The sequence below is a fragment of the Gastrolobium bilobum genome, unplaced genomic scaffold (assembly GCF_033153095.1).
Source record: "Gastrolobium bilobum isolate Gb01-03AN ecotype WA unplaced genomic scaffold, APGP_CSIRO_Gbil_v1 utg73017, whole genome shotgun sequence".
NCBI lineage: Eukaryota > Viridiplantae > Streptophyta > Magnoliopsida > Fabales > Fabaceae > Gastrolobium > Gastrolobium bilobum.
The window spans coordinates 60,115-82,929 of NW_026900012.1; the positions used below are offsets into that span (position 1 = coordinate 60,115).

General features: G+C 39.3%; 1 protein-coding gene across 1 annotated transcript; it reads right to left on the reverse strand.

Annotated features, from left to right (window-relative positions):
- Nucleotides 1-308: 308 nt before the first annotated feature.
- Nucleotides 309-17,641, reverse strand: LOC133294854 (uncharacterized). The gene is made up of 7 exons (XM_061493610.1): nucleotides 17,332-17,641; nucleotides 17,162-17,251; nucleotides 16,905-17,059; nucleotides 14,477-14,597; nucleotides 1,294-1,413; nucleotides 1,122-1,192; nucleotides 309-1,031 (listed from the first exon to the last, which is right to left on the reverse strand). The coding sequence occupies exons 1-7, from the start codon at nucleotides 17,437-17,439 to the stop codon at nucleotides 788-790; spliced, it is 909 nt and encodes a 302-aa protein (XP_061349594.1). The 5' UTR covers nucleotides 17,440-17,641; the 3' UTR covers nucleotides 309-787.
- Nucleotides 17,642-22,815: the final 5,174 nt, after the last annotated feature.

Below are 22,815 nucleotides of genomic sequence, written 5' to 3' on the forward strand. Positions count from 1 at the left end.
ATATATATAATGAAAATTAGGGCTGGGGAAGGGAAATTTCCAACTATTTGAAAGGAAAAATAATAAAAAGAATTAAACTAACAAAATTTGAAAGTTTAAACGAAATTCCATGGACTAAATTTTCTTATAATCATTTTTTATTAATTGCTTTGAAATTTCACTAAAAACAAATATCAGTAGGCACGGGAGAATTGGTTCATATGTAAATATTTATGAGTGGCTTAGACACTTGGTTGTAAAGCATCCATTGGAATTGGAAAATTGGGCACCAACAATGATTATGAAACTAGGCTTTAGGCTATAATAATAATGTTTTTGCATGCAATAGGAGGACTGATGGCATAAAAGAAGGGGAGAAGGGGACGAGGATTGCGCAGAAATGAAACACGTGAAAATAAAGGAAAGGCTGAGAGAAAGAGTCTTATGAGTTTTGGATTTGTCTTAATCAAGGAATTGTATTATGGGCCCACGAGTACTTGATTCGAGAATAAATAACGCAGCTCATTTAGCATGCCATATCCACACATGCAAGTACAGCATTACTTTTGGAGTCCTAAGTATTTCAGCTTCCAATAGTTAAATGACTTTTTTCCCTTCATATTTTGGGTCTAGAACTGATTATAAAATCAGTTACTTTTAAGTTGTTGCAGTTAAATCTGTCTTTCCAATTTTAGCGGTGGCATAAATGAGTTACGCATCTCCCAACAGTCAAGTTTTCTTTTTTGCGTCACGTTGGATTCGAAAGCAGTGTAGGGAAAACTATAAGGCATACTTTCCTTGATACTACCTAATAATCATTCGTTGAGTCTTCACTTTCCTCTGGTTTCACAAAGAATTCAATATGAGCTATTCGACTTGGTTGCTGATAGCCTGCAGAATCAACATATGGCACAGATGGTTTGGCAATTGACACCAAATGCTGAACTTTTAACATTCCACCTCTCCCAATGCTTAACTTGCTTCCTCTATTTTCTTTAATAACACTGCTAGGCATATTAGAAGTTGTTGCTCTGAGAAACTTATATTTGTACCTGTTAACAACATGCAAAGAAATGACAGATGACTCGATGGCATGGAAATGGTACTTCACATGTAAAAAATTTAAAAAAAAATATTAATACTTGAAAGAAACCCGATGATCACACTGAAATGCTACCAAGAGATCGGAATTCACATAATACATGAAGTCTATCTGAAAAAAGATAAAAATCGAGTGAATATAATGGATTCAAATTTCAAACCAACAACCAGCATGCGACCATTTATGAGTTGAAACTTGAAAGCAATACAAACCTGCAAGTCTCCATGTCCTTCAGCTCTCAATGTAACAGAAGGAGGATCTGGCTCTAGAATAATCTGGATGCTTGATCCTGGCCATTCAAGATCTTCAATAGCTTCCTTTAGTGCTGCAGACTAGGTATAGATCAACAATCAAAATATCAGTTAACAATACAGAAAAAGCAATGTTTGTGATGGACCTTCAATAAAATATCCAAGTCCATTAGTTAACATTAGTAAGCAATTAGTATATATAGATGTTTAGGATTGAGTTTGTTAGGCTGAATATCATTTTGTAATTTGGAGATTAGGTTGGGGAATTTGTAGAGAAAATAGGGAAGCTCTCAAGGCCAGGGATGTTGTCTTGCAGTGGAGTTTTTCCTCTTGGTATTTGTATCTCTGTTATACTGTTCTGTTGTTTTTGTATCTCTGTTATATTTGTGTCTCTGTTTAATTACTGTTTAATCAATATCAGTGTTATAATTTTCTGGTTCCATTAATTTGGTATCAGAGCACTTCCGATCTAGGGGTGCTTCTGGTCCAGGTCTAAAAAAAAATGGAGAACAGATTGGATGTTGTGGAGCGTCACATGGATCGATTGGAAAGAAGCATGGATCGAGCGGAAGAAGGAGTGAGAAGGGTGGAAGAAGCTGTACGTCAATTGTGGGAAACAATTCTGAGATTTCAGGATGTAATGGGTTAGCGCGACACAAGAACTGATAGTGGAAATCTGAATGGAGCGTGCGAAGAAGGAAAAGAAAAAGAAACAGTCACAGTTGCTGAAAAGAAAGAAAAAGAAGAAGAAAACGCTGAAGTAATGGACGAGAAAGAAGACGACGCAGAAACAGGAGACGAAGAAGATGAAACAGATCCAAAAGCGAAGGAAAATATCGTTGCAGAAGATCAGGAAGCTGTAGAAGAAAGAGGGGACAGATCAGAAAAAACAAAAGAAGAAAAAAAATGAAAATGCAGCAACGGTTGCAAAAACCGAACAAGATAAAAAAGAGGAATACACAGCAGTGGCAGAAGAAATTGGAGAAGACAAAAAGGACTGTGAGGCACAGAAAGAGGAAGAAGATAGAAAGGAAAAAGAAAAAGATGAAAAAGAAGAAGAAAAAGTAAAACAAGATGAAGAACCACAGAAAGGAGACAACACTGAAAGGAAAGACGAAGAAGCAGATGAAAAGAAAATAAGGATTCGGGTCGGGTTCTCTGCTGGATGGGACGAAAATAGGGCAGCTAATGTGGGTGGGTATTTTAATAGGCCAGCATTTACAAATTGGGTCGTTACTAGTGCAATAAAATGGCCCATTATGATAGGTAATAAAGTGCAGATTGGGCCAATTGGTTTTGGTCCAAGAAACATTACTCAACTTGGAAGGGGTATTTGTAACATGGTAACTATGACGGTTGGAGAAAGTGGGCCACATCATACGGCCCAAAGTGTTCTAAATGAAGGTATGAATAAACAAGGCAGCCCAACATTTTTAGAAAAAAAGAGGGAAATCGATCACGACTCTGGGGAGCAACGGGGAACATCACTAAATGAACCCCAACGGTGGCAAATGGTAGATCTAACCCAAATGGGAAGGGAGGAATAGAGTCGACAGCGAATAGTACATGGAAACACTACGTTGTGGTAGGGGATGGCTACAAGGTTCAAAGTCCTAGGGTGTACAAAGAAGAACAGTTAAATATGCCAAGTATGCCTACAGACCAAGAGTTTCTCATCTCTTTACACGGGAAACCAGCGAACCAGAGGTTCGACTATGTTGAGGGTTTTGAGATAAGGGATGAAGGGCTCATCAATAATTGGAGGTTTGAAAGAGAGGGTGAACCCTCTGGGCTTGCTGCTGTTGATTTCTTTGTCAGTACATTTGATCCTGTTGAGATATATAGTCCCACATTGGTTGTATGTGCAACTAATGTGGAGTTTATAAGGTCTTGGGCACTCCCACCCTTTGAACTAGCTTTTGGGGTGGTGTATCCCAAGGTTCTTTACATGGTATCAGAGTCTCGCCGCCCCCCACTTTCTTATGTGGCGTTTCTTAGCACAGGTAGGCTGGGCCTGTTGCATTGTCCACTCTTCAAGCTCAATGGGCTCTCGTGTGAGGGGGCGTGTTGAGATATATAGTCCCACATTGGTTGTATGTGCAACTAATGTGGAGTTTATAAGGTCTTGGGCACTCCCACCCTTTGAGCTAGCTTTTGGGGTGGTGTATCCCAAGGTTCTTTACAGATCCTTTGACCACCATTGATCACAACTAACATAGTGCTTTCTATCGTTGCGGTTGACTACCTAGTGGACAAAATATCCTGTTATGTGTCAGTTGAGGGTGCTGCAAAGCTGATGCAACCTAGCCCAACCAACCCAAGCCCAATCAGGTATACAAGAGGGACAAGAATAGGAGAGTATGGATTACAAATGAGGCTGCTGATCAAGGCCCAATCAACAAAGGCCCTGCTGCTCCTGATGCTGACTCAGTCATTCCGTTGTGACCGAATGAGGGAACGCAATAGAACATGAGTGGGAAGGATAAATGGAGGCTGGTGATGTGAGAGAGGATTATCTAGAACCTGAATTGAGAACCTGAACCTTAGGAGAGAGTGGAGCCTCTCCAATTGCTTCACAACTATCCTTTACTTTTCTGCTTGTAATTTCCATTTTAGTATTTCCATTTGGTTAAATTTGTAATGAAGGAGCTAAATCATATGACTTTGTAATTTCCCTGTTATTTGATATTATTGCTGAACTTGGTGAATTGGTCATTGTAATCTTGTTTCTAGTCCATTTATATTCAGTTTAGTTATCTTTGGTGTAATTGTTATATTAGTTTTAGTGTGATTGTGAACTGGTCCGTATCAAACTGGTATCAGAGCTCCGATCTAGGAGCTCTGTGGGATGGTCGTCACTAGAAACATAGAAAACCGTGATGAGGCTATGGAGGAGAGGCTGCGCAGGACAGAAGCTCAGAATGTTGAAATACTAAGGAGGATGGAAAATAGCGAAACAGGAGTGGTAGAAATCCTTCAAAGACTGGACCATATGGCAAGACCCAGGGGGAGTGGTTCTCATGAAGAGAACGACGGTTCTAACAGGGAGACAACCGGACCGCAGGGACGGAGATTTAATCCGGTGATTTCAACGACCAGGCGTTTAGAAATACCCTTGTTCCATGGAGAGGACGCGTATGGGTGGATAAACAAGGTTGAAAGGTATTTCAATATCAATGGGTTAGCCGATGAAGACAAGATAGCTGCAGTAATGGTGACGTTGGAGGGGGAAGTCTTACAATGGTACCTGTGGTGGGAAATCAACAACCCCAACGCGGGTTGGGAGTTTTTCCGGCGAGAAGTCTTGAGCAGGTTCCAACCTAAAGCTCTAGACAACCCTTATAGGGCTCTGTACTCATTAAAACAGATGGGGACGATGGCGGAGTTCCGATGTGAGTTTGAGAAGGTTATTGGTGCGTTGCGTTTCGAGGATGAAGAGCTTTTGAAAGGAGCATGGCTTAATGGCGTCCGATGTAGTGTTCGTGAAGACCTGATGATGACTCCCAACATCATCTTCTCGGAGATGATGAAGTATTCTCTGAAAATAGAGAAGAGGAACTGTTGAGATATATAGTCTCACATTGGTTGTATGTGCAACTAATGTGGAGTTTATAAGGTCTTGGGCACTCCCACCCTTTGAACTAGCTTTTGGGGTGGTGTATCCCAAGGTTCTTTACATGGTATCAGAGCTCTTTCGTTCTGGGAACCCTCGCTTCCGCTTAGAAACCTTGATTTTTGCTTTAAAACCTAAGCCCACTGCTTAGGAGTCCTCTTTCTTGCCGTGCGTCCTTCCGGCAAGCCTTCTAGGGCTGTAAACAGCCTCTGAGTGATTTTTCCAAACGCGTCAGCACCTCCGACGGCCACCGGAACCACCGCCCGCCATCAGAATCACTGTTCAGGCAACCGGAGACTTTTTCTGGCGACTTTTCCGACCAAACTTCACGCAATCAGGACCCTCTCTTCCCGGCGACCAGGTCTGTGGTGGTCCGGTCAGCAACGCATCTCCCACGCGCCGTCACGCGCCGTCTGTCTTCTCTGCGCGTGGGCTTCACGCGCCACCTTCTGCCGGCGCGTGAGCACTATTCCGGCGGCTTTTTCCGGCCGGTCTTGAACAGAGAAGCTCGCCTTCTCCTCCCCTTTCTGGATCTGTGATTGTTTCTCTGTGGGTCTGACCTTAGACGCGTGGTTCTTCTTGATTGGATATTGTTTGCCTTCGTTTACGGCTTTTATATTTTATCTTTAAATGGCAGCAGCATCTCCTGATCTCTCGGAGGTTAACTCTCCTTCTATTGTTGCAAATATAGCTCAGTCAGACAATGCATCATTTGGTTCAGGTTCGGACTATGCTGCACTCTAAACCCCTCTCAGGAAGGCTTCTCCTCAGTCTCAGCCTTATACTGGTAATCCTGTTGCTTGTGTTTCTCATTCTACATCACTTAGCACTTGGATATTTGACTCTGGTGCTACCGATCATCTCTGTGGTAATAAGGAACTCTTTACATTTCTTACTTATTCTGATCATTTACCGTCTTTTACCCTTGCGGATGGAACCAAAGCCCCAGTTCGTGGGATTGGACAAGCTCGTCCGACCTCTACCTTGGCCCTGATATCTGTCCATTACATTCCTGGCATCCCTTATAACTTAATTTCTATTAGTAAGTTGATCCACTCCCTCACTTGCACCATTACTTTCTCTAACCATTCTGTTTCTGTGCAGGATCCGGGTACGGGGAAAATGATTGGAGTGGGTCGTGAGTCACGGGGGCTTTATTATCTGGATGTGCCTCGTCCTTCAGTAGCATGCTCTCTCACAGAATCTCCACAACTTATCCACAGTCGCCTTGGTCATCCAAGTCTTTCAAAGTTGCAGAAAATGGTTCCTCTTTTGTCCGGTCTTCAGTCTTTAGATTGTGTGTCATGTCAACAAGGGAAGCATACACGCTCCTCTTTTGCCAGTCGAGTCAATAAACGAGCTGATGCCCCTTTCTCTCTTGTTCATTCAGATATCTGGGGTCCAAGTCGTACCCTGTCTGTCTTAGGTTTTCGGTATTTTGTTACCTTTATTGATGATTTTTCCCGTTGCACTTGGACCTATTTAATGAAAAATCGTTCCGAGTATTTTCCATTTATAAAAAGTTTTCTACTGAGATCCATACTCAATTTGGTGTTTCTATTCGTATTCTACGTAGTGATAATGCTAAGGAATATGTTTCTATTGATTTTTCTAATTTCTTGGCCACACAAGGTACTTTACATCAAACTACTTGTCCTCACACTCCACAACAAAATGGGGTGGCTGAACGTAAAAACAGACATCTCATTGAAACTACCCGTACCCTTCTTATTCATATGCAGGTTCCCCTTCACTTCTGGGCAGATGCTGTACTCATCTCTTGCTTTCTCATCAATCGCATGCCTTCGTCTGTGCTCCACAATGACATTCCTCATAATCTATTGCTTCCAGATGTTCCTCTTTATCCTCTAACTCCACATGTCTTTGGTTGTACTTGTTTTGTTCATGATCTCACTCCTGGTAAGGATAAGTTAACATCCAAAGCCTTTCAGTGTATCTTTCTTGGTTATTCTCGTCTTCAAAAGGGTTATCGTTGTTATTCTCCCGACCTTAAGCGTTACTTAGTTTCTGCTGATGTCACTTTTCTTGATCAACAACCCTTTAATTCTATCCCATCTCAGATGTCACAGGTTGATCATGTACTTCCTGTCCCTTTTCTTGACTTGTCTTTGCCAGCTGCAGGTGCTTCTATTCCAGATGAGCAACCTATTGCTTCTATACCTGAGGACCGTCCACTTCTCACCTATCAGCGTCGCAAAACTGTGCCTCCTGTCGATTCGACTCTTGCTGACTCATCGCCCACTGCTGTTGCTTCTTCCCCTCCGGATCCTTCATTAGAGACTCTTCCCATTGCTCAAAGAAAAGGTACACGTACTACTCGTAACCCTTATCCTCTTTATACCTTTTTGAGTTATGACCGTCTTTCTTCACCTCATTTCACATTTGTTTCTAATCTTTCTTCTATTTCTATTCCTAAGACCACAGGTGAAGCACTTTCCCATCCAGGGTGGCGCCAAGCAATGCTTGATGAGATGATTGCACTTCATTCCAGTGGCACTTGGGACCTTGTTTCTGCTCCTCCAGAGAAGTCTATAGTTGGTTGTCGCTGGGTTTTTACTGTGAAAGTTGGACCTGATGGCCATATTGATCGTCTCAAGGCACGTTTAGTTGCCAAGGGTTTTACTCAAATCTTTGGCCTTGATTATAGCGATACATTTTCTCCGGTAGCTAAGATGGCGTCAGTCCGCCTCTTTCTTGCCCTTGCTGCTGTTCGTCACTGGCCACTCCTTCAACTTGACATCAAAAATGTCTTTCTTCATGGTGATTTACAAGAAGAAGTTTACATGGAGCAACCACCTGGTTTTGTTGCTCAGGGGGAGTCTGGAAAGGTGTGTCGTCTTCGGAAATCCTTATATGGTCTCAAGCAGTCTCCTCGAGCATGGTTCAGTCGCTTCAGTTCTGCTGTTCAGGCGTTTGGCTTAATCCGCAGTAAAGTTCACCATTCTGTGTTTTATAGGATTACATCTCCTGATAAGTGTATCTATTTGTTAGTCTATGTTGACGACATCATTCTCACCGGAAGTGATCAAGACGGAATTCGTCAGTTAAAACAGCATTTGTTTAGTACATTTCAAATTCGGAAGTGATCAAGACGCGTTGAGGGACGAAGGCTTGGGGACAGGGGGAAGAGTTGGGCCAACATGGCTAGGCAGGGGAAATCAGGCCCAACGAAATTGGGCTGGCTAATATACCAATAAGGGAAGCTGGAGCGGGTCAGGCTCCTTTAACCCTTCCAACCCGGGTCGGGTCGTGGGTCAAACCAACTCAAATAACCTCAATCAGCCAACTAGGGTTCCAAACGAAGAGCAAACACGAATGGCGGCCACGAAGGGGTCACCTAGCACCGTCAACGCACACGGTGGTGCCGAAATTGCGACGGAGAGTCACGCGAGTAGCAATCGACGTCTCTCACCGGCGGAAGCCAGGGAACGTCAGGCCAAGGGGCTGTGTTTTACTTGCAACAAACGGTGGAACCCACAACATAGGTGCCCGTTCAAGCATCTCCAGGTGATGATTGTTGAGGATGAGCACGACGTTGAAGGACAAGAGGTTGAGGCTGAGGTCCCTATTCACGAAGGGGAAGACCAGCCTAAGGAAGAAGACGCGACAGCCGTGCATCTCTCCATGCAATGTTTGGTAGGGCTCACTTCAAACCAAACGCTTAAGGCGTGGGGAGACATTGAGGGATCAAAGGTTGTGGTGATGATCGATTGTGGCGCTTCGAGCAACTTCATAGGAAGGGGAGCGGCCACGAGGTTGGGGTTATGCATTACTGACACCCAATCGTACAACGTGGAAGTTGGTGACGGTCATAAAGTTTGCTGTCAAGGTGTATGTAAGGCAGTCAGCCTTTCGCTTCAAGGAACGTTGATCGTCCAAGACCTGTACATCTTTGATTTGGGGAGTACCGACGTAGTGCTGGGACTCGAGTGGCTGACTCAGCTAGGCGAGATCAAGGCTAATTTCAAGGACCTCACTCTGAAGTTTATGAGTCAGGGCCGAGAGATTACCATCAAAGGGGATCCTTCACTGTTTCGTTCAGAAGCTTCTCTAAAATCGGTGGTAAAAGCCTTGCATGATCATGGTCAGGGGTTTTTCCTAAGGTCAGAAGAGGAAGGGGATACAGGGAGTGACACTACATGGGCAGATTTGGAAGGATTGCTGGCTGAGTTTGAGGATGTCTTCCAAAAGCTCACTGGGTTACCACCAAGGAGGCAGCAAGACCATGCAATCAACCTAAAGCCAGGGAGCGTGGCACCTAACATACGCCCATACAAGTACCCCCACTATCAGAAATCTGAAATAGAAAGCTTGGTTGCTGAGTTACTAGGGGACGGGTTGATTAGACCCAGCACCAGCCCCTATTCTAGTCCGATGATTCTTGTTAAGAAAAAGGACGGAAGTTGGAGGGTTTGTGTTGACTACAGGGCCCTAAACAAGTTGATCATTCGGGATAAATTCCCAATTCCGATTGTTGATGAGTTGATGGATGAGCTAGGAGGCTTAATGGTTTTTTCTAAACTTGACTTGATGTCTGGGTTCCATCAGATCCGAATGCGCGAAGAAGATATACCCAAGACAGCTTTTAGAACACATCAAAGGCATTACTAGTACCTGGTAATGCCCTTTGGTTTAACAAATGCCCCATCGTCGTTTCAGGTATTGAATTAATATGTTGGTTCCTTTATGTTCCTTGAATCCTTGTTTTGAATGTGTAGTATTATATTTTGCATTCCTCATTTCCTTCTATTTTGGGTGATTTCTTATCTTATAGAATTTATATAGTATTTATATATGTGGTATAATTTATCATAAGTAAATATGGACTTCACAATAGCGGCTTTACCGCTTCCCGCTATAGCGTTTTGGGGGTCGGCCGCTACTGTTCGCTACCCGCTATTTAAAACTATGATATAAACCCAGTTACACTCGACCCCACTGCTCCCTTGCAAATTGTTGTAGCTCCATTTTCCTTTAGTGCTCTGCTTTCGGTAGAATATTGACCCACTTTATAATCTGCATTGTCTCTCTTCATTGCTCTACATTCCTTCACAAAATAAGGTTGCACTTTGTCCTTCCGGTAGTCAATTTTTTGAGAGAAGTAAAACCCAGGTGCTCTTAGTTCAATTGAAAACTTTTTGTAAAATGGCACCCACTTCCTTGCAAAGCCAGCTGTCTCCACAAGAGATTCAAAATGTGAGCTTTTGATACGGACCAGTTCACAATCACACTAAAACTAATATAACAATTACACCAAAGATAACTAAACTGATTATAAATGGACCAGAAACAAGATTACAATGACCAATTCACCAAGTTCAGCAATAATATCAAATAACAGGGAAATTACAGAGTCATATGATTAAGCTCCTTCATTACAAATTTAACCAAATGGAAATACTGAAATGGAAATTACAAGCACAAAAGTAAAGGATAGTTGTGAAGCAGTTGGAGAGGCTCCACTCTCTCCCAAGGTCCAGGTTCTCAATTCAGGTTCTAGATAATCCTCTCTCACATCACCAGCCTCCATTTATCCTTCCCACGCACGTTCTATTGAGTTCCTTCATTCGGTTACAACGGAATAGCTAGGCGAGATCAAAGCTAATTTCAAGGACCTCACTCTGAAGTTTATGAGTCAGGGCCGAGAGATTACCATCAAAGGGGATCCTTCACTGTTTCGTTCAGAAGCTTCTCTAAAATCGGTGGTAAAAGCCTTGCATGATCATGGTCAGGGGTTTTTCCTAAGGTCAGAAGAGGAAGGGGATACAGGGAGTGACACTACATGGGCAGATTTGGAAGGATTGCTTCGGTAAAGATCACATGGAGTATTTGGGGCATGTTATAACAGCTCAAGGGGTTAGTGCCGACCCTAGTAAGGTCCAAGCCATGAGGCAGTGGCCAGCACCCAAAAACATCAAAGGGTTGCGTGGGTTTTTGGGGCTCACAGGGTACTATCGGAGGTTCGTGCAAGACTATGGGAAGATTGCAAAGCCACTCGCGGAGCTGCTTAAGAAGGATGCCTTCATTTGGACTGAAGAGGCAGAGAGGACCTTCGAGTTGTTAAAGGAGAAGATGAGTACGGTCCCTGTCTTAGCCTTGCCTGATTTTAACAAGTCATTTACCGTGGTGACAGATGCCTCAGGGAAGGGAATAGGGACTGTTTTGATGCAAGGTAACAGGCCTATAGCATTTTTAAGTCAAGGTTTCTCTCACGAGCACAAGGAAAAACAGTGTATGAAAAGGAGCTCATGGCTATAGTCTTTGTTGTACAAAAATGGAAGCACTATTTGATGGGAAGGCATTTTGTCATCAAATCTGATCAAAAGAGCTTGAAGCTTTTGACGGATCAAGCAGTGCTCAATGAGGAACATTAAAAATGGGCTGTGAAGTTGTTGGGTTTTGACTTCGAAATACAATATTACCCTGGCAAGGAAAATCTGGTTGCTGATGCACTCTCTAGGCAAATGCAATTAGCCAGCATCACCAGATTACAACTCCCAGCATTGGAGGACTTGGAGATGGAGCTGCATGATGACAGTAAGCTCAGGGCATTATCCAAGCTTTGTTAATCAATAAGGACGCTCATCCAGGCTTCAAGTTGAGGGAAGGCAAGTTGTATTACAATGAAAGGTTAGTATTGCCTAAGAATTTCAAGTTTATTTCTGTCCTCCTCCATGAATTCCATGACTCCAACTTTGGAGGACATTCTGGGTACTTTAGAACCTACAAGAGGCTGGTTGGCCTGGTATATTGGGAGGGTATGAAACGAACTGTTAGGGAGTATGTGACAGCTTGTATAATTTGCCAACAAAGCAACGCCCAGAACCTAACCCCAGCTGGGCTGTTGCAACCGTTGCCCATCCCCGAGAAGGTGTGGAATGATATCTCTATGAATTTCATTGGGGGGCTACCCAAAGCTATGGGGTTTGATACAATCTTGGTTGTTGTAGATCGTCTCACTAAATATGCCCATTTTTTACCTCTAAAACATCCCTATACAGCAAGGGACGTTGCTGATTTGTTTGTGAAGGAGGTGGTACGGCTTCATGGGTTCCCAGCCACTATTGTCTCCGATAGAGATCGAGTCTTTATGAGCTCTTTTTGGACAGATTTGTTCAAAAGTGCAGGCACCAAGTTGCACTATAGCACTGCCTACCATCCCCAAACCAATGGTCAAACGGAGGTAGTCAACAGGTGTTTGGAGGTCTATTTGAGGTGTTTCTGTGGGCCTCAGCCCAGACAATGGCCCAAGTGGCTTCCTTGGGCTGAATTCTGGAATAACACCACCTACAAGGAGGCTATGGGCATGACCCCGTTCAAAGCCCTCTATGGCAGGGACCCTCCTCATTTGTTGAAAGGTGAGAATTATGCATCTACAGTGGATGCCCTTTCTAGTTCCCTGATTGCAAGAGACAACATTCTGCTTGAATTGCAACAAAACTTAGTGCAAGCACAAAACCAAATGACTGTGCATGCTGACCAGCATAGGAGAGATGTCCAATTTATCCCTGGTGACCTTGTTTATCTGCGACTTCAGCCTTATAGGCTCAAAACTATTGCTCGGAGGGTTAATGAAAAATTAAGTCCCAGATATTATGGACCTTTTGTGGTTTTGGAAAAGATTTGGGAAGCCGCATATAGGCTCCAACTACCATGAGGCTATCTAGTCCACCCTGTTTTTCATGTTTCCTTGCTTAAGAAGGTTGTGGCACATGTGCCAAATGCTCAACCTTTACCAGCAACCCTTTCCGAAGATTGGGAGTTGATTGTGGAACCAGAAAAGTTAATCCACTGGCGGTTGTCCAATACTGGAGAGTTACAAGTACTTCTCAAATGGCAGCACCTACCTGAGTTCGAAAATTCATGGGAGCCATTTGCTGTCATCAACCAACAATTCCCTCACTTCCACCTTGAGGATAAGGTGCTTGAATTGGGGGGGAATATTGATGCAACCCAGCCCAACCAACCCAAGCCCAATCAGGTATACAAGAGGGACAAGAATAGGAGAGTATGGATTACAAATGAGGCTGCTGATCAAGGCCCAATCAACAAAGGCCCTGCTGCTCCTGATGCTGACTCAGCCATTCCGTTGTAACCGAATGAAGGAACTCAATAGAACGTGCGTGGGAAGGATAAATGGAGGCTGGTGATGTGAGAGAGGATTATCTAGAACCTGAATTGAGAACCTGGACCTTGGGAGAGAGTGGAGCCTCTCCAACTGCTTCACAACTATCCTTTACTTTTGTGCTTGTAATTTCCATTTCAGTATTTCCATTTGGTTAAATTTGTAATGAAGGAGCTTAATCATATGACTCTGTAATTTCCCTGTTATTTGATATTATTGCTGAACTTGGTGAATTGGTCATTGTAATCTTGTTTCTGGTCCATTTATAATCAGTTTAGTTATCTTTGGTGTAATTGTTATATTAGTTTTAGTGTGATTGTGAACTGGTCCGTATCAAAAGCTCACATTTTGAATCTCTTGTGGAGACAGCTGGCTTTGCAAGGAAGTGGGTGCCATTTTACAAAAAGTTTTCAATTGAACTAAGAGCACCTGGGTTTTACTTCTCTCAAAAAATTGACTACCGGAAGGACAAAGTGCAACCTTATTTTGTGAAGGAATGTAGAGCAATGAAGAGAGACAATGCAGATTATAAAGTGGGTCAATATTCTACCGAAAGCAGAGCACTAAAGGAAAATGGAGCTACAACAATTTGCAAGGGAGCAGTGGGGTCGAGTGTAACTGGGTTTATATATGCTTCAAGTAATGGGATCCAGGTGGAATCCTAGTCTATTCTTCACCTTGAGGACAAGGTGAATTTTAGAAGGGGAGTATTGATGGGCCTTTAATAAAATATCCAAGCCTGTTAGTTAGGAATAAGTTATATTTAGATGCTTAGGGTGTGGTTTCTTTATGCATGTATTCAGTGAAATTGAAGTGGGTTTTGGGAAAGAATCTCTTGGGATCTCTTTGGGGCCTAGGTATCTTGGTCTTGGAGAGAGAGAGTGAGGTCTTTTGGTTTATCTTTTCTACATTGTTATTATTGTCCAGTAGTTGGATTCTGTATCTTAGACGTATTACTGAAGAAATGGAGATATTTCATTGTTTAATTGTTGTTATCATTTCTGTTGATTTTTCTAGGTTCCATCAATTTTCTTTTTTGCAAGTATCAATTGTAGTTTGTTTACATCCATAGAATGTAAATTCAGAAACGACAGAAGCATAAAACCTAACTTATCATATCAAAGGATTCATTGCAGGACTCAAAGCAATAATTATTAATATTATTTTATAAATGCAGAGTGTAAAATTACACTATTAACTAGTAATGTGGTTGAACTATTACATTAAATCAGTAATTTTGAAAGTGTCCGCCTGGGGGTGTGGGAGAGAGAGAGAGGGGGGGGGGGGGGGGATTGGTAATCATATTAAAAAAACCACAGACATGTAAAGGATTGTTAGGACATTCAAGCAGCATTTGCATGTCATATGAGAAATTAATGCAATACCTTAACAGTAAAGGTTAAAGGGTTTGTCCCAGCAGGTTCAAAATTGTAGTCCCATGCAATTGTATCAGGAATCCTTGTCCTGATCTCTGCACAAATACTGCCATTCGGCGAATCTACAGATCTAAAAAAGCAGAGAAAGTACATTTAAGACAAGACAACTCCACAAAGTTGCTTTGTTTTAGAGTTCTAAAGAAAATTGAGCGATCAAGAATCCTATTTAATAAACCATCATTATGGCTAACACTCAGAATGGAGTAACAGATTCAACTAATAGTTCTCACATGACAAAAAAAATTCCATACTGTGGAATATGTGTTTACAAAAAGCAAATACATAAATGGTAAGGATCAAAAGGTCTGTTAAATTGTAATTGACTATCTTTAATCTATGAGTTTTCTGGTTCTATCAGTCATTTTCATCTCAAGCAACCAAACTTGTCCCAACCACTAATGGTTAGAAATGTTAATAAAACTTGCTAAAGTGTCATCTTATGTACATAAGTATACAATTGGCAGTTTGGCACTACATTTTCTGAAGCTATAAGTTGGTGGGGTCACGCACCAACTACAGTTTGTTTCATTTTTGTCCCAGATTTTAAGAACAGAAATCCTAATTGGCCAAGCCAATTGTTCACTTACACTCACATAGAATGCCATTTAAGCAACTTCCATTAGCATTTCTAACAGAGTTAGTGACTAGGGCAAATTTGGCAGGTTATAAGATATAGGATGAAAATGAAACGCAATATAATTGCAGGTGAAACTGGACTAACGACTAATTTACCCCTCACTGCTCCTTGATCATTTGTAATCACACTATAAATAAGAGTTCAGTATGCAGTGTATAGGCAATTAGGCACACAATACCTCCAAGACACATTGTTTTAAGGTGGTATCAGTGAAGTACCATCCTTTATGACCTAATCTCATCACTAGTCTATTTTGTGTTCCCAATGTATGGAACTCCTTTGTATAGTGTCCTATGTTCAGCCTACTGTAAATTCAGGCAGTAATAAACTTTTTTGGTGTGCTTTTCTACAACTGCCATATCCAGTTCTCCGCCATTCCAACTGACAATTGACAACCTGACCAAGGTGCCCCATCCACCGGGTCAAGAAGTTTCAGGTACAGGTAAACCTTTTGCCCCGATTCTCAAAAGAAGTGTAATCAGGAGGATGTATCAATGTTAGTTTCTCAAGGTGAGAATCATAAGAGAATGGGTACAACACTGATTCCAAGATCCAAGGAATAGGTACTTATTGCCCCATTGCAACAAAATCGGTCGTGTTATATTTTATTGTCCTAGTTGCAACCACAAGGATAATGATGATTGAGGAGGCAGAACTTCAGTAGCAAAAGAATAATTTGCAACTATGATTTGATTTGATTCAAACTCTTGAAATTACACACGTTCCTCGATTAATGTTTGAAATTTTGAATCAAGCAGAGTTAGGACCATAACTAATTCAAGTTATGAGTATTGGGTACAAATAAGAAGGCTAATGGCAATTACTTTCTCATTTGGCGTAACAAACATGGATATTCGTGCTGTTTATGGAATTTGGTGCTAGGCCCTTTAGTAAAATGCAGATTAGGTTCTCAAATTGGAACATGGCTCAATTCAAGTCAAGATGGACATTTATTCGAAATTATCAAAAAACAGGGTGGAACATCTCGTGGAATTTCTTGCACGCCATGTGTTGATGTTATTTGTTTGTAGCATGAGTTGTTTGCATTGAAGTTGAAGATGTCAACACGCTTGTTTACTTTTCTTCAAGCGTGATCATTTTCAAATACTTGAAGAAGACTTACAAGAGGAGTATATAAGGGGATTTAGGACCGAAATTGGTATATAGTTTTACTCACTAGTATTTTCTGTTACTGTTTCTTGTCTCAGACATGTGACTAACCATGTTAAATTCTCGTGTGTGCATACATCTTCTTATCTATAAATATCCCTACTCATTAAAGGAATGCCACGGAAAAATGTAATGTACATGCTGCATTTGTGAAATCCTCGAACTGAACTATGAACCGATGTCAGCCACACCAAAAAAGCCACATATTTTTGAACCAGTTTAAGAACCGAACTAGTTTCTTCGAATTAGCTCAAGAATCAAACTGATTTTTCGAATCAGTTCAGAAACACAACCCTATTTTCAGTTTGGTTCGGACAAAAAACCGAACTAAACTGAATCATACCCAATTTCAGGAGTGTAAAAAAACCAAATGAATTAAATCAAACCACGAACCAAACCAAACAGCTAACACATTTTTCCAAATCAACTTAAGAACCAAACATTTTTTCCGAAGGGGTTCAAGAACTTGATCACATTTTAAAACTGGTTCGGTTTGCCCGAACCAAACCACTTTCCCGGTTCGGTTATTATGAATGAAAATCAAAAGAGCCAAGGCCCGCAGTTACATACTTGAGAAGAACCTGCATGTCAGGACCAGGATATTGAATCTGAATGACGCTTGAATGACCAGGAACCGAGAAGGCGTTCAAGCAATCCACGAAAAGCCCCAAACTCACTCCAAAACGAGGTCGTCCGTGTGCATTGTAATCATAGCGAATGAATAGCTACAAATACGAAACCACCCCTGAAGTCAGAAATTGAGATGAATAAAAAAATAAAAATGAACCCAATAATAAAATAGTAATTAAATTAAAGAAATTTGATACCTCACGTTTGAGATAAACCTTGGCTTGGAGGCAACCGCTTTCTTCGACTATCAAAACGAGGCCGTGTTCGGACAATTCCAAAACGGCGTCCTAGGTAGTTACTAGTTAGTTGAGTAGTGGGTTGTGAAAGATGAAGCAGGAGGAGGAGGAGGAGGAAGGGTTTTAATTACCTGGTGGCGCTTCCATCGAACGGCGGTGAGGGCGTCCACTAAGCCTTGAACGTTTTCCAGGTGGCACAAAACGTCTGGGGCTTCTTCCTCCATGCCTGACTGGCTCATTCTTCTTCCCTTTAGTAGAACCCTTTTATGAACCCCTTTCGTCTGTTCAAATTCTTATACACTTACTCCATTCTTTAGTAATGTGAACATTAACTCCTCCCTTGGTTAAGATTCTCATTAAATAGTGTGTTATTAAATTGTTGAGAATATTAATTGAGGCAAGACCGAAAATAAATTCATTGCCGCGATGACTATGGTATTATTGACTCTCAATGTGAGAATATTGAATGGATTATGTCATGCTTCCAACAAGCCACTTGGTTGCATTCTATCATAAAAGGTTGGGCCATGGCGTTTGGTAGAAGGTTTTATTCACGATTTTTTATAAATTGAAGGTGGTAATTTTATTTATGGATTTGGTGTTTGTCATTTTAAATGATATAAGTTATGTCATTTTAAGAGAGTGATAGACACCAGGAATGAAAATTATGGAAGAGAAAGTGAGTGATTTTTTTAATTTAAATTTTAAATAAAAAAATATTGTTTTGTGTTTATCTCTCTTAAAATAACATAACGTTATGTCATTTAAAATGACAAACATTTTTTCCTTTATTTATTTATGTTTGGTATGAGATTTCTAAAATTTATTTTTCCTACCCCTCTCAATATCGTTAGATTATAATCTCATCCAATGATGGAGACTTATTATATAAAATAAAGGAGAAGGATATACTTACCACCAAAAATATTTACCACCCTTACAACCAACTTAATCACCGTTGATTTCTGTCAATCTAACGGTTATACTTTATTGTAAATTATTGGGTTGTACTTATGAATTAATTATTAATCTCAATAAATTATAATAGTTAGATTGACGAAAATCAACGGTGATTAGATTGGTTGTAAAGGTGGTAAACATTTTTGGTAGTAAGTTTATCCCGCCCCATAAAATAAACTCTTTTACTCTTTTCTCTCTCCCACTGCCTCTCATTCTTTCTCTCTCCTCCCCTTTCTCTCTCTTCAATGGCGCTTCAGCATAAAAAAAAGTGCAATCTTTTTTCTCAATTTATCTAACCTAGCCATTATTATGAGCATTTACATAAAAAATTAAAAAGGGATGTCAAGAAGAAACAAACTCATATGTCCTATGTTATGGGATCAAGTAGGCCTATTGTTGGGCATAATAACATAGAGAACAAAGATCTTTTCCCCACTTCAAGATGAAAAACAATATAAGAAGAAGGAGATAAGTTGATTTGATTTCAAATTTCAACTGCAAAATAGAAATGTTACTGTAATTGTGGATTAATTCAAAGGAAAAGATTATTTGTGGTTTTCGTTTTTTTGTATTTTTGTGATTTCTGTCGTGTTCAATTATATAAGATTCAATTTGAAAACTATATTCATCTAACAGAACTATCATGTAATTAATCATTGAATGGATTTAAATTCAAATATAAATTCAGGTTGTAAATTACGCAAATCGATAAAGAAAAAGTGGTGGAGAGAGAAAGAGTATAGGAGGCAGTAAGGAGGAAGAAAGGGGAAAATGGTTTATTTTATTCCGTAAATCTCTATCGTTAGATGAGATTTTAATCCAACGGTATTAAAAGAGATAGGTAAAATAAGAGTAGACAGAATAACATATTCCTTCGAAAATTGTCTGTAAATCTAATTTTTCCGAAATTTTATTTTATGTGTAAAATTTTCTGAAAATACTGTTAAGGAATATTATCCCTAGGTGATATTCTAGAATTCCCATGGCAAGTAAAAATTTAACACAACCAAACATAGCATTAAGAAAATTAACCTAACATCTTTGAAAATATTTTGGCCCATCAAATAACTTTTTGGTAACATTCTCGGGAAACTTATTTTCCTACCATATTTTTAAAAATCATAATATTTAGGTAAAATTAAAAATTTCCTCTACCAAACATCCAGTATAATTTGAAAGCCATTTTTTTTTGTCAAGTGGGTAAAAGTTGTTCCTGTAAATTTTTTTTTATCCAAACAGAGGTTATATAAACTTTATTTTTGAGACATTCGTGGTCATCAATTCATCATTCGCAAGGTATAGTTTTTTATTTCATAATAGGGTGATAGATTATGCACAAGCCAAAATGATTATCTTCATGTTATTATCTAAAAAAAATAAAGTGAAAGCATCAAATTTAAGAGATTGGTGTTAATTTATGGCCATAGCAAAATTGTAATCTACTGGGGCATGTAATTATTGTCGGTCCATGGTGAATGCAAAAAGCCAACTTATTTAATGGCCATAGGATAGGATAAGAGTTAAGGACCTGTTTGGTGTGACGTATAAGACATGATAGTATAAGTTTATATTATACGTTATGATATTTTCAGCTATTTGGTGTGACAATCGTATAGTATAAGCTTATACAGCATAATTTCTTAATACATCAAAACTATGTATAACTTAATTCGGCCTAAGGGAGAGGGATAAAGCCTGATAAGAGATTGATGTATTAACATCGTTGACCAATGTAATTCTCAAAAATTAATATATTATTTTAATATTAATCTATTAAAATAAAAATTAATTTTTCAATATATTAATTTTTAAAATATTGAATATTTTTATTTTTATTAAAATTAATTTATATTTTGGATACACTTATCAATAAATTTTTATAAAAATTAATATCGTATGACATTTTTTGAAGAATTATATAATTTCTTTATTAAAGGATACTTTTATTAAAAATATTTATTTTTATCATATATAGTATTATACAGTGCATTACCAAATACTAGATGATATTATCTTATACAATATATTATTTTACACAATATCGTGCCAAACGCTGGATAGTATTAAAATTCAATCAGGCCTTATACAATCAGGCATAATACTATCAGGTCTTATCCTGTACTATGCACCAATCAGGCATAATACTATAAGACCTGATAGTATAATGTTTGATAAAATTTTAATATTATCCAGCGTTTGGCATGATATTATATAAGATAATGTATTGTATAAGATAATATTATTCAGTTTTTAGTAATGCACTGTATAATACTATACAGGATAAAAATAAATATTTTTAACAAAAATACCTTTAATATAAAATTTATATAATTCTTCTTTTTTAATATGTCGTGTGATATTAATTTTTATAAAAAATCTATATATAAATATATCCAAAAATAAATAAAATACCCTATGATTAGAAAAAAAAAATAGAAAATTGTTTGTTAAAATGTATTCCATTGTCTAGAAAATTTTCCTCTATAATCATTTTCTTTGACTGAGCCTATATATTTCAAACATAAATCATATCCAAAAGAATAATCAGTTAGCGAAGAGAGTGAGTGAGTATTGTTTAGGCATTTTGCTAATGATTGCACATCGACGTATTGCTATGTGTCTTCAAAGCTTACTAATTTGAGAATATGAGATAGATTCTACATATTGTGTAATGAATATGCTAAGCCATCAATGCATAAATGAGTAATTTACATTGATTGAGATCACGTGAATAAGCCTAAACTTTCACATGAAAAAAATGTAATAACAAAAGGGGGAAAAGCAAATAGGATAGTCTTAGGGTGTGCATGACAATCATTCTATTCCCTAGCACTGTTTCTAAAAAGAAACAATTTTTTTCTATTTCTATGCCTTGTAATAGTTTCTGAGAAAAAAAATGTATTTGATAACATATTCTATTTTTATTCCAAGAATGAGAATTGTGTTTGATAACACAACAAATAATATAACAAAAATAATTCCTATTAAATATAAAAAAAATTCGGATCATCACTTTCCTTTCCATATGATGTGGTTGTGGTGGTGGTGGCTGCGGCGGTACGTGTAACTATTACAAGAATTTCTCTTTCGGCCAATAATAGTAGTGGTATAATATAAACATATTACATATAGGTAAATTCATTATAACTTTCTCGTTTAATTCTCCCCACCGATAGTTTACTTTCATTTTGGTTAACCCTCAGACCTGTTTTATAACATCGTCACTATTACAATAATTCATATTCTCCTCATAATTTTGTACATATTTCCTAACTCTTAATAGTTCCTTCTATCATGTTACATTTCAAATCCATTGTCCATTATTTCTTGCTCGTTACTCCCCTTGGCGGTTGTAGAATATCCATTACATTTCAAACATCGTCACTCCATTTATCGATTCTTCAATACGTTACGAGGAATGCCATCATTTACTGGTTCACGCAGTCCGCACACAGAGGCCATCCAATGAGTTCCACTTCAAACAGTGTCCATCTGGGACTCCCAAGAGTCATACCTCTTAGGATCCAATCCCCAAAGGGAAGCCCAGAACAATTTCACGGTCACAACATCTGCATACCGGCACTCAGGTTCACTCAAGGTATATATATATATACATTTGCACTTATGCCATCGCAAGACCATTGTCCACTTATCCTTTCAAGATGTAGACTGACAATCAGTTCATTAAGTATAACCCACCTATCCTTTACTAATATTCTCTGTCATTTAAGTTTATCCAATGGCATATCAGCTTATTCAATAGCCTGTAGGCCCAGTGTGTTCCTAGACATAAGATCTAATGGGTACTTCCAAGGGTATCCTTTAACTATAAGTCTACTATTTGGTCCACACCACTCGACAATCCACACAGTGCATCGCTACAGGGAAAGTCTCGTCCCCACTACTAGGAGACCATATCTCTATGCATAAATTCTATATCACATCATATTATTTTCTCCTAAATTCATATCGATTATCAAATTATTTCGCAAGCACACTACCTTTAGTAGTATATATACACACCACTGGATCCTAATTTCTTATACCATTCTCATTACTATTTTATATGAGATTATACCATTCAACCGTCCTACCCCTTTACCAATGGCAATTCTGTCAATTAGACTCGACATCCATTAACTACAATAGTGCCTTCATTGTACATTTATCTTGTGCCATTCACAACAATTCTCTCCACTTCTTCTTTATACACATAATACATAGTCAGTTCATCTCCCTATATTTAATCATTACTATATCCTTATGGATTTCAAATTATTCTGGAAAATCCACTCACCCAATTGCTCTCAAATTTTTATACAAGAAACTAGACACCTCAAGCTTCAATTTGATATATCATAAACCTAATTTGACCAAGAAACAAAGCGGGAATAATTTTCCCAAACTCGGTCCAGATCAGCCCCATGTGCAGGGACCAACAGGGAAGTCCGTGTTCTCTGCCTTCTACAGGCCTACTCCCAACCCATAAAAATCCCAAATTTTACCACAAGATAAAGGACATCTCAAGCTTCAAAACGACGTATGAAACGTCCCTATCGGACCTCTGTGGAGGGAGATATGCTCTTCTAAAGTTCGCCTAAATTCTGTCAATTTCTAGAAAATTCGGTTTCCTTTGTTTTTCCAATATATCCCAA

What these genes read in the sequence shown, in the direction of transcription:
- LOC133294854 (XM_061493610.1), bottom strand. Translation starts at nt 17,439, where the DNA reads ATGAGCCAGTCAGGCATGGAGGAAGAAGCCCCAGACGTTTTGTGCCAC. An exon ending in CTTTAACCTTTACTGTTAAG is followed by an intron (nt 1,414 to 14,476) that starts GTATTGCATTAA and finishes ATCTATACCTAG; the next exon opens with TCTGCAGCACTAAAGGAAGC. An exon ending in GATCATCGGGTTTCTTTCAA is followed by an intron (nt 1,032 to 1,121) that starts GTATTAATATTT and finishes TGTTGTTAACAG; the next exon opens with GTACAAATATAAGTTTCTCA.